Source organism: Centropristis striata, chromosome 24 (assembly GCF_030273125.1).
Source record: "Centropristis striata isolate RG_2023a ecotype Rhode Island chromosome 24, C.striata_1.0, whole genome shotgun sequence".
Lineage (NCBI taxonomy): Eukaryota > Metazoa > Chordata > Actinopteri > Perciformes > Serranidae > Centropristis > Centropristis striata.
The window spans coordinates 16,948,327-16,959,916 of NC_081540.1; the positions used below are offsets into that span (position 1 = coordinate 16,948,327).

Genomic DNA, 11,590 nt, shown 5'->3' on the forward strand with positions numbered 1-11,590 from the left:
CTCTTAAAACTAACTGAATTTGAAAACAAAAAATCACAACGAAATTAAAACTAAAACTAATGAAAAATCCCAAACTATTATATCCTTGACACATAGAACATAAATAGGCTGGGCCTTTGTTTAGGGGGTTAAAGTGTGTTTAGTGACAGCCTGCAGTCTGTTTCCTGCCTGGAGTAATGCCACAAACAACAAAAATATTTTTTAAAAATGCTTTATTTAAAATCTGAACATAATAAAATAATTAAAAATGGCAACATTCAGAATACAATATGACAATACAATATTTGAGAGCGTTTCACCTCCCCAGATCCAGTTGAATAGACCTCTGCAGACTGGCGATGCTAGCATCCAGAGCTGCCAGGCCGTCCCTGAACGCAGCTTCGTCTCTGGTGTCAAAGGTCGAGCCCGACCTCGCGCTCCAATCAGACGACACAGACTCACAGCGGGACAGACGCCTCCCGCACGAACCATGCGATAGGTTAAAATGAGAGTTTTGGCTCAGCGTGACGGAAGTCTTCCGCTCGAGTGTGTTTTCTTCTCGTTCTGCAGGCTCAGGGGGCTCCAGGGACATCAGGAACTGGGTGATTCGGTGCGTGCAGGGCTCTGCTGGGCCCAAATGTTGTTTTGTTGGTTCAGTGTCAATCACTGATGAATCCTGATTCTGAAGAATCCTGAAACAGACAGAGGAGAAGGGAAATGGGGCGGGGCTTTCTATACAACATAATACATGTCTTAAAATGAAAAATAGAGATAAAATCGTAAATAAAGATATGTCCAGATAAAAACGAATCAATATATCGCCCAGCCCTACTACACACACAGACTTACCTGTTCAGGTGTTCTATCTCTTCCAGTCTTTGTTTGGAGAGTGAGACCAACTCACTTTTCTCTCTCTCACTGTCCAGCAAACTGCTCCTAGCTGCCTCCAACTCTGCGCGCGCACACACACACACACACACACACACACATACACACATACACACACACACACACACACACACACACACACACACACACACACACACACACACACACACACACACACACACACACACACACACACACACACACACACACACACACACACACACACACACACACAATGATTTATTGACCACTGGAAACTTCATGCATTTTTTTTATTTCTAAAAAAATATATTTTTATTACATATTTTTACCGATATAATACGTTAATACGTTGGAGGTTTTTTTTACATTTAACAAAGAAATTAAATAATCTATAAATAATACAAAATATCAATTTGATCAAAAAAGAAAAACAAGATATTTCTAAAAAATAGATATTTCTATGAACTTTGTTTAATTCAAATAAAATACAGCTTTTTTTATCTAAATAATTCAAGTTTAAAAAAATAAAAATTATTATTATAATGTTTACGTATAATGTTAATTATTATATAAAATTATTATATTATTATTATGAATAATAAAAAACAAAATCACATCTCAAAAATAAGGTTAGTTTGGACTAAGCGAAAGTGCACTGCAGTGAAAGGAAATCACAATTATTTTCACCAATTTTGACGTCACAATGATATTTTTATCATTGGAAACATATTATATATACATTCTTTTTTTTTCTTTTTTTACAGCCGTTTTACTGAAATAACTCAAGTTTATATATTGTATTATTTATAGATTACTGGTTTTATTTCATTAAAAAAATAAATTGGATCAAAATAGATAACAAGATGTTTTAATATCAGTGCTAGTAAATAAAATAAAAAAGTAAATAATAACAAAATCACATCTGAAAAGTAAGGAGTTTGGACTTTTAGGGGGAAGTGAAGGTAGGGCTGGGCAATATGGACCAAAAGTCATATCCCGATATATTTAGGCTGAATATCTATATATACGATATATATCCTGACATTTTTATCGCAAAGTGAGAGCAAATATGACATGTCACAAGTAGTTTTATTTAAGCCGTTTACTTATATATATATATATATATATATATATATTTATATATTTGAATATAAATACTGTACAACTAAAGGAGTACCTTTTTAAAAAAAAATTAAAGCTCCATAAAGTGCACATTTAAATAAAAATATATCTTAAATAAAAATAGCCTATAAATAAAATAGGCCAAACTTTTTCCGAAATAAATATATTTATATGAGAAAAGAATAACGAACATTTCAAGAGAACTAAATATGACAAACTCAGTAAGGGCAGCATTTATATATAAAGAAAGAAAAAAAAGAATTATATCGATATATGACATTTGGTCTAATTACATATCACATTTAAAAATATATTGATATATTTTTTATTATCGATATATCGCCCAGCCCTAAGTGAAGGTGCAGCGCTTTAAAAGGAAAGGGGAAAGAAAAGAAAAAGAGTAAGTGAACCTGTTTTCATGGCAGCGTTCTCTGCCTCTCTGTCCGTCAGCTGGCTCTGTGTGTCCTCAAAGGCTCTCCGTAGTTCTGTCAGGTCGTCCTGCAGCTCCTGCAGTCGGGACTGAGCCTCGGTCAGCTCCTCCTGCAGAGAGGACACTGTGAAAAGATACAGGGTTCATTTTCTTTTTTATTTAATTTTTTGTCTTTATTGAGACAATGTCATTCTCAAACAAAGAACTAATCAGGAGAAATAGTAGTAAAAAGTAAATGAAAATAATAATAATAAAAAAGAAAAAGAGGTACATACAATTCTGAGAGACTTAAGAAGATAGTTGAATTCAAGTAGGAACACCTTAAACTTTGGCTTAGCTTTGAGAAATCTGTGTTTGTGTATAAAGAACTTTACAAGAGAGAATTAAGAAATTGGTTACAAATTCAGCAGATTTGTTACAATGAGTAAAATAACAAAGAACATCTTTTTTGGTGACTAGGTATGAGACACTAAGAAAGTTAGATAAATGATTTCTCAAGTCCATCCAAAAATCCTGCACAACATTACATTCACAAAATGCATGAGCAATAGATTCCTCCACATCACAGAAGACACATTTATTATCCATATCCATAAACTTAGATAGCGTTGCATTGCAAGGGTAGATTTTGTGTAAACTGTTTTAGTAAATTAATTATCTTTTTTTAAACATAAACCTAATTGTAACCTGAACCCTTAAAACAAAGTCTGAAATCTCAAAAAAAGTGAGGATGTCCTCACTCTGTTCGTTAAAAATGTGTCCTGGTCCTCACTATGTAGGAAGTACAAGAACACACACACACACACACACACACACACACAGTACCTGCTGAGTTACAGAGTGTCTCTGTGTTCTGGTGCCTCTCTGCTTTCTCCCTCTCCTTCAACTGCTGGTTCAGAATCCTCACACGCCTGGGTCAAACACACACACACACACTTATGTACCCACATGGGTGGGCTACAATTGAAAAAAAAAAAAAGGATTTTTGTTGAGGTGTGTTACCTGCGGAGCTGAGTGTTCTCTCTGAGCAGGACTGGTTCAGTCTGGATGTTTGAACCACCAACATTCATCAGAGGTAGAGACTGCTCCAGATGACTGAGCAGCCTCTCTGCTACACTGCCTGCACACACACACACACACACACACACACACACACACACACACACACACACACACACACATGAAATTATTAGTGTATTAATTCTTGAGTAATGGCTAAAAAGAGATTTTGAGCCCATACTGACCTTTGACCTAGGGCTGGGCGATATATCGTTATAAAACATATATCGATATATTTTTAAATGTGATGTGGAATTAGACCATATCACATATATCGATATAGTTCCATTTTTTTCTTCTTCTTCTTTTATTCTTTTATAAATATAAATGCTGCCCTTCCTGTTTTATTTCTATTCGTACATCTTAATTTACGATTTTATCTCTATTTTTCATTTTAAGACATTTATTATGTTTATTCCATTTCTTATACTGCGATTTTTTTGTGATGATTCTGATTATGTTTATGTTTATGTTTGTATATAATAGGGCTGGGCGATATATCGATATAAAAGATATATCAATATATTTTTTAAATGTGATGTGGAATTAGACCATATCGCATATATCGATATAGTTCGGTAATTTTTTTTTCTTTTTTATATATAAATGCTGATCCTTACTAAGGTTTGTCATATTTAGTTCTTTTGTACTGTTTGTTATTCTTTTCTCATATAAATATATTTATTTCAGAAAAAGATTGGCCTGTTTTATTTCATAGGCTATTTTTATTTAAGATATTTTTTTATTTAAATGTGCACTTTAGGGAGCTTTCAGTTTAAAAAAGGTTGTCCTGTTGTTATACGGTATTTAACTTCACTTAAATAAAAAGTTTCAATAAAACTACTTGTGACTTGTCATATTTGACTTTGACTGAACATTTGCTCTCACTTTGTGCTAAAAATATCAGGATATACATCGTATATGGATATTCAGCCTAAATATATCAGGATATGACTTTTGGTCCATATTGCCCAGCCCTACTTTGACCTTTGACTGCCAAAATGGAATGAGTTCATGAGTTCATTAGGTCTAAGTGGACGTTACACCAAGTGTGAAGACATTCCCTCAGTATATTACTATCAGAATATATTATACATCACCACAGACTGTGTCCTGTACCTTGTCCAGCCATCAGAGCCTTGAGTTCTCCCAGCAGACACTGAGCTGTCTTCACTCTCACTTCTGTCTCTGAACTGCCGTCCCCTCCCACGTGTGTGTCCTCAGGCTGTCCAGGCTCCAGCTGTGTGTGTGACAACTTCAAGGTACAGGTGTGTACTGGTGAGTGTGTGTGAGTGTCTCTCACAGGAATAAACTCCTCCTCTTCTCTGTCACAGTGTGTGTGTGGAGCTTCAGAATGAGCCTGGAAGACAGTCTGAGGGAGGGGCAGCTGGCCTGAAGGAGGGGGGGGCTGAGGTGGAGGGGTGGAGGTGGAGGGATGGGGTGCAGACATGGAGGTCTGGGGTGGAAGGATGGAGGTCTGAGGATGGGTTGGAAGGATGGAGGTCTGGGGCTGGGTTGGAAGGATGGAGGTCTGGGGCTGGGTTGGAAGGATGGAGGTCTGTGGCTGGGGTGGAAGGATGGAGGACTGAGGATGAAGTGGAAGGATGGAGGTCTGGGGCTGGGGTAGAAGGATGGAGGTCTGGGGCTGGGTTGGAAGGATGGAGGTCTGGGGCTGGGTTGGAAGGATGGAGGTCTGTGGCTGGGGTGGAAGGATGGAGGTCTGAGGATGAAGTGTAAGGATGGAGGTCTGGGGCTGGGTTGGAAGGATGGAGGTCTGGGGTGGAAGGATGGAGGTCTGGGGCTGGGTTGGAAGGATGGAGGTCTGGGATGGAAGGATGGAGGTCTGGGGTGGAAGGATGGAGGTCTGGGGCTGGGGTGGAAGGATGGAGGTCTGGGGCTGGGCTGGAAGGATGGAGGTCTGGGGCTGGGCTGGAAGGATGGAGGTCTGGAGTGGAAGGATGGAGGTCTGGGGCTGGGCCAGAAGGATGGAGGTCTGGGGTGGAAGGATGGAGGTCTGGGGCTGGGGTGGCAGGATGGAGGTCTGGGGCTGGGGTGGAAGGATGGAGGTCTGGGGCTGGGGTGGAAGGATGGAGGTCTGGGGCTGGGGTGGCAGGATGGAGGTCTGGGGCTGGGGTTTAGGGGTAGTCGGAGGGAGGCGAGACTGCAGCAGGGTTGGAGGTTGTTTCCGAGTTGGATGGAGCTTCACTGGATCAGTTTTGAAGGTGGTGCTGCCTGCTCCACGCTGGACTGTCTGACGACTCTTCTGGTCTAGAGGTGGAGGTGACGCATTAGGGAGGTGTAGTAGAGTATAAATGTAGACATGCATGCTACAAATGTTTCTTTCACTCACTTTGTCACTGTTCATTGATTCAAAATGTGTCAAAAACGTTGACAGTCTGGTAGCTAAATTACGTAGTAGGAGCAGTTAAGAATGGAGAAAAATTACTGAGAAACCTTTTATTAATAAAATAATAAAAGCTCATATTAAATGTTAAATAAATAAATATCAATCACAAAGTCAAACACTGAGCCACATCACACCAACAAGACACATTTATACTTTGTGCCAACTAAATTACTTTATATCTAGGCTCTGTGGACTATAATCTAGATCATTTTTACTGTAGCATTGCACAATAACATGTGCATTTACATACACCACTAGATGTCACTGTGCTGCTGAGTTTGATGCCCTATAGCTTCATAATGCTTCATCTGCAAACCACTGTATTGTTTTTGATTTGATGGAGTCCCCTGGATATCTTTGAAATAAGCCAACGAATCCTCACACACTCATCAAGGCAATGCAAGGCCAGGCAGGTTTATTTGAATGGCACCTTTAAACAACAGGGAAATTCAAAGTGCTTTACACAAAACATTAAAAGCATTTAAAAGAGACATAGAAAATGACTAAACGAGAGGAGTCCTTATTCTATTCTCTACTCGTATCGCTAAACGAGAGGGGTCCCTTATTCTATTCTCTACTCATATCTCTAAACGAGAGGAGTCCCTTATTCTATTCTCTACTCATATCTCTAAACGAGAGGAGTCCCTTATTCTATTCTCTACTTGTATATCTAAACAAGAGGAGTCCCTTAATCTATTCCCTACTCGTATCGCTAAACGAGAGGGGTCCCTTATTCTATTCTCTACTCGTATCGCTAAACGAGAGGAGTCCCTTAATCTATTCTCCACTCATATAGGTAAACGAGAGGAGTCCCTTATTCTATTCTCTACTCGTATCGCTAAATGAGAGGAGTCCCTTAATCTATTCTCTACTCATATCGCTAAAATAAACACACACACACACACACACACCTACCTGTCTTTGTGGGGAACCTCTTCATGGGCTTCTTCCCTAATAAGGTAGCTGGTCTGGATTTAGCTACTCTGGGACGTCCTGCTGATGCTTCTTCTTTATGAAAGAATGAGATTGTTTCATCGAATAAATCAAACAAGACATTCACTATAAAGATAGATAAGCCATTATGGTCACAGACTCACTGACCTGCCTTCTCAGTCCGAAGCATGTCGCTGAGCAGAGCAGCACAGCGATCCAGACCCTGATGGAGAGAAGTGACCTGAGGGACAGAACACATTCACTGCCACACTAATCAAATCAACAACCCTTTATTATTATAGAGAGGAAACTAAATTACATATTTTTGTAGGCCAACCCGGAAGTTAGCATCGCCATGGGGTCTATTGAGAATTCTCCTATGGGATTTTTGCATTGGATTTTGGATCATTGCAGAGAATAAGCTCTGAGGAAAACAGACGTTTATGATACTAACACGTTTTGTTCAGCAGGATAATGTTCACAAATGAACACCACTTTTATGATGTTTTAAGCAAAATGCAACGACGTTATGCTACAGTGAACTACTCCACAGTGGCATGACTTGAACATCACTATGTTAGCTTCAGAGGCTAACCAGCTGTTTTGACAACCCTAATCCTAACCCTAGTGGAAACAAAGCTCATACAGGTACTTTTTTAGCAGCTAACCAACGGAGTTAATGTGACAACAGACCGACGCGGCAAGCAGTGTTGCCAACTTAACGTCTTTGTCACTATATTAAGCGACTATTCAGACCCCTCTATGTACTCTTTTTCAAAAAGCTACTAGCGACAAATCTAGCGACTCTTTCTGGTCTTACTGGAGACTTTTGGAGACTTTTTACTACTGTTCTTAACGAGTAGCAGGCGCCACCCCAAAGCACTCACAAGTGGCCCAGTCCTCCTGCAGCGGTCTCTCCCAGCTGCAGTCAGAGCAGGAGATGTTAACCCCCCCAGCGTCCAGTCTGCAAATGAAACACGCATGTGCGAAATCCCCACTTAGTAGCGGCTCAAAAAAGTACCTCCCCGAGGCAGGTACTTTCTGAGCTGCTACCTGAGCTGCTAACCGGTGAAGTTGGGCGGATCGTCTCTGCCACGCCACACCCATAGCGGTTCACTAGAGGAAAAAGTACCTAATGGAAACGCGCCTAATCTGTGTGTTTCAATGTCACAAAAAGATTGAATTGAACTCAGTGAAGCTTGTCACCTGGTCTTCAGAGTCTGTAGAGTACAGAGAGTAGGCTGGCTCAGGGGGGGCCGCTGGAACTGGGTTTGGGGTCCCTCTAACAACACAGAGGACAACGTAAGAATGATGGGACAGGATTCTACAGTATAAAACAAGTATGTAGAGTAAACAGATGATAAAGAGGAGCAGTGTTACCGTGTCCTGGCCACTCTGCCTCCTGTCAGCCTCCCTGATGTCACCACCTGCAGGGACAAGCTGTTGGTATTACAGCTGTAGTACTGGAGGATCTGATCAATCAGTAATCGCATTAGATCACGTAATCTAATCTTGGTTTTGATCCAGATCAAACCTTTAGTTTGGGTTTTTTAGAACTTTTTAGTAGGATTGGGATCACTTTGATCCAAAAACACTCGATTATACTGATCCCATCAGAAGGGTGGAGTCAGTGTGGATTTCAGGCCCAAAATATAATGAAACTTTAAAATTGTATCAAATGATACTATATTTGGATCATGCAGTATGGTCTACAAGATATCCTATTTATTCATAAGGTTTTAATTTGATTTGTTCATCCATCAGGCTACAGTGATTAGGTAGGCTAGAATGTATTCAGACACAGCAAAGTAGAAAGAGTTTGGCCTCATAAAATAATCTAGGGCTAGGTGATATATCGTTATAAACATATATCGATATTTTTAAATGTGATATGGAAATAGACCATATCGCATATATCGATAAAGTTAAAAAAATATATATTTTATACATAAATGCTGCCCTTACTAGGGTTTGTCATATTTAGCTCTTTTGTAATGTTCGGTATTCTTTTTTCATATAAATATATTTATTTTAGAAAAAAATATTTTTATTCCAACATTTTTATTTAAGATATTTTTTTTTTTATCTAAATGTGCACTTTATGGAGTTTTGATTTGAAAAAAGGTACTCCTGTTGTTATACAGTACTTATGTTCACTTAAATAAAAAGTTTAAATGAAACGACATGTGACATGTCATATTTGACTTTAACTGAACATTTGCTCTCACTTTGTGATAAAAATATCAGGATATATCAATATTCAGCCTAAATATATCAGGATATGACTTTCGGCCCATGTCGCCCAGCCCTATGGACAAAATATGTCTGCATTCATTCGATTTGTCACTTGCTTTGTTACATATAAAAATATTTGTTGATATCATGATTTAGTTAAAATGTATTCCTATATTTCCATATTCCTGTTTTATTTCTATTTGTACATATCTTTATTTACGATTTTTCATTTTAAAACTTTTGTATTTTATAATGTTGTATAGAATGCTTTTTTATTTATTATTCTATTTCTTATACAGCTTAATTTTTTTTTATTATTCTGATTATGTTTATATGATGATATTATATTATTATGGTGTTTTATGCCTCTGTAAAGCACTTTGAATGACCCTGTGCTTAAATGATGCGATACAAAAACATTTGCCTTGTACAAATATTATCATTAAGTCATGAAATCACACATTAAAGGCATGCATTTAGCATTCTTAACACTTATACATATTTTATATTAGAGAAGTCTTCCCACGGAACTGCACTGAACTACAACACTATAGATTTACTTGTGAGAATAAACCATGTCTGACTCAAGGTTATTATAGGTAACGAAAACTAACGACATAAAAAAAAAATAGAATTGAAAAAAACTAAAACTAAGCATTTTTTTTCAAAAGATAAAAACGAATTAAAATTAGCAAACTCACTCTAAAAACTAACTAAAACTAACTGAATTTGAAAACAAAAATTGCCAACGAAATTAAAACTAAAACTAATGAAAAACCCAAAACTATTATAACCTTGGTCTGACTGTGTATGTCTTTAGATGAAACTTTTACACATCTAGAGACACTAAAACAGCTGCTGAGCTTTCGTGTCTTATCAAGTCAAGTGTAGGTCTTACCTTGCTTTTAGCCGATCCTTTCATAGTGAACGACATTAATCTGAATTCTCTCTGTTACCTAACAGAGTGGAGACTTTTTGACTCGGTGCATTATTGATAGCTGCTAAGTTTAAACTCCGTGCTTTATTTACTTTCTACAACTTCCGGGTGAAGCAGAAGATTTAAACGGAAAACGTCTAGCTGACCAATCGGACTAACTCAAATAGCGGACCCGCCCACAGTGGGCGGAGCTTCATGAGCTGAGGATGGTCTCCAATGGTTACTAATATAAAGACTACAGTACCTATGAGCCTTAGTAACCGGTATTATATACATATATTTATCTGTGATTTATATACAGTCTATGGTTATTATCAACGTTACTAATATAAAGACTACAGCACCCATGAGCCTTAGTAACCGGTATTATATACATATATTTATATCTATGATTTATATACAACACTATAGTCTCAATCACTAGTAAAAAATCTTCTTCAAGACAATTAGATATAAATAGTTAAAATAATGGCTCGACTTAGAAGAAAATAGAAGACATAAATCATATGATTTGGGGTGTGGCTACCTTTGATTGACAGGTCACTAACAAGGCGAGCCGTCATCAGGAGAGACGCAGAACAATGCATATCCACGGCAACGTGTCAAAAAAATTATATATAATGTTATATAGATATAAAAAAGGACGTTTAGCGGTTTGGTCTCATAACTTTGACCCTTTCACTGTATTTTCACTTAACCCATTCATTAAGCCGGGAAAGCATTACCGCATTTCTACCGTTAAAACTGGGGGTGCTGTTGCGTTATTCTACCATTAAAGCCGGGAAAGCGGATACGTCGTTTTGTAGTATAGTTTTTTTTCACCTATTTTCGGTCTCTTGGCCAATGAAATGCATCAGAATACATGTGGGAGTGTCACGATGCAACATGGGACTTTTCCAGAACTTTGAAATCATGGCAAAAGCCGTTTTAGGCCTAAATGGGTTAATGACAATTTATTTGAACGTTTTGTTTGTAGTGGAGCGGCTAAGTGATATAATCTTTCAGTTTATGATACAAGCGTGAAAATTGGCATGAACACTCTCCATGGGTCACTTGACAAGAAAATTGTCCGAGACATTTAAAATTTTAAGATGGTGGCCATTTTTCAAGATGGCCGACACCTAAGTGGAGCAGTTAAGTGATATAATGGTTTATTTGGTGATACAAGCATACAAAATGGCATGAGCAGTCTCTGTTGGTCACTTGACAATAACCCACCCACAGTTACTTGAAATTCCAAGATGGCGGCCATTTTTCAAGATGGCCGACACCTTAGTGGAGCAATTGAATGATATAATGGTTTATTTGGTGATACAAGCATAAAAATTGGCAGGAGCAGTCTCCATGGGTCACTTAACAAGAAAATTGTCCGAGCCTTTTGAAATTGTAAGATGGCGGCCATTTTTCAAGATGGCCGACACCTTAGTGGCGCAATTAAATTAAATAATGGTTTATTTGGTGATACAAGCATAAAAAATTGGCATGAGCAGTATCTGTGGGTCACTTCACAATAACCCACCCACAGTTACTTGAAATTCCAAAATGGCGGCCATTTTTCAACATGGCCGACACCTTAGTGGAGCAATTGAATGATATAATGGTTTATTTGGTGATACAA

General features: G+C 38.2%; 1 protein-coding gene across 1 annotated transcript; it reads right to left on the bottom strand.

The window, feature by feature from the left end:
• Positions 1-295: 295 nt before the first annotated feature.
• On the bottom strand, positions 296-10,171 carry LOC131962589 (coiled-coil domain-containing protein 14-like). The gene is made up of 11 exons (XM_059327537.1): positions 9,934-10,171; positions 8,181-8,227; positions 8,007-8,082; positions 6,969-7,041; positions 6,783-6,875; positions 4,580-5,728; positions 3,404-3,521; positions 3,227-3,312; positions 2,382-2,525; positions 829-931; positions 296-671 (listed from the first exon to the last, which is right to left on the bottom strand). The coding sequence occupies exons 1-11, from the start codon at positions 9,967-9,969 to the stop codon at positions 296-298; spliced, it is 2,301 nt and encodes a 766-aa protein (XP_059183520.1). The 5' UTR covers positions 9,970-10,171.
• Positions 10,172-11,590: the final 1,419 nt, after the last annotated feature.

Bases quoted from the DNA above. Each gene is read 5' to 3' on its own strand.
- LOC131962589 (XM_059327537.1), bottom strand. From the start codon at position 9,969: ATGTCGTTCACTATGAAAGGATCGGCTAAAAGCAAG. The intron at 6,876-6,968 runs GTCAGTGAGTCT...TCTTTCATAAAG, and splicing joins GCTTCGGACTGAGAAGGCAG to AAGAAGCATCAGCAGGACGT. The intron at 3,313-3,403 runs GTAACACACCTC...TGTTTGACCCAG, and splicing joins GAGAACACTCAGCTCCGCAG to GCGTGTGAGGATTCTGAACC.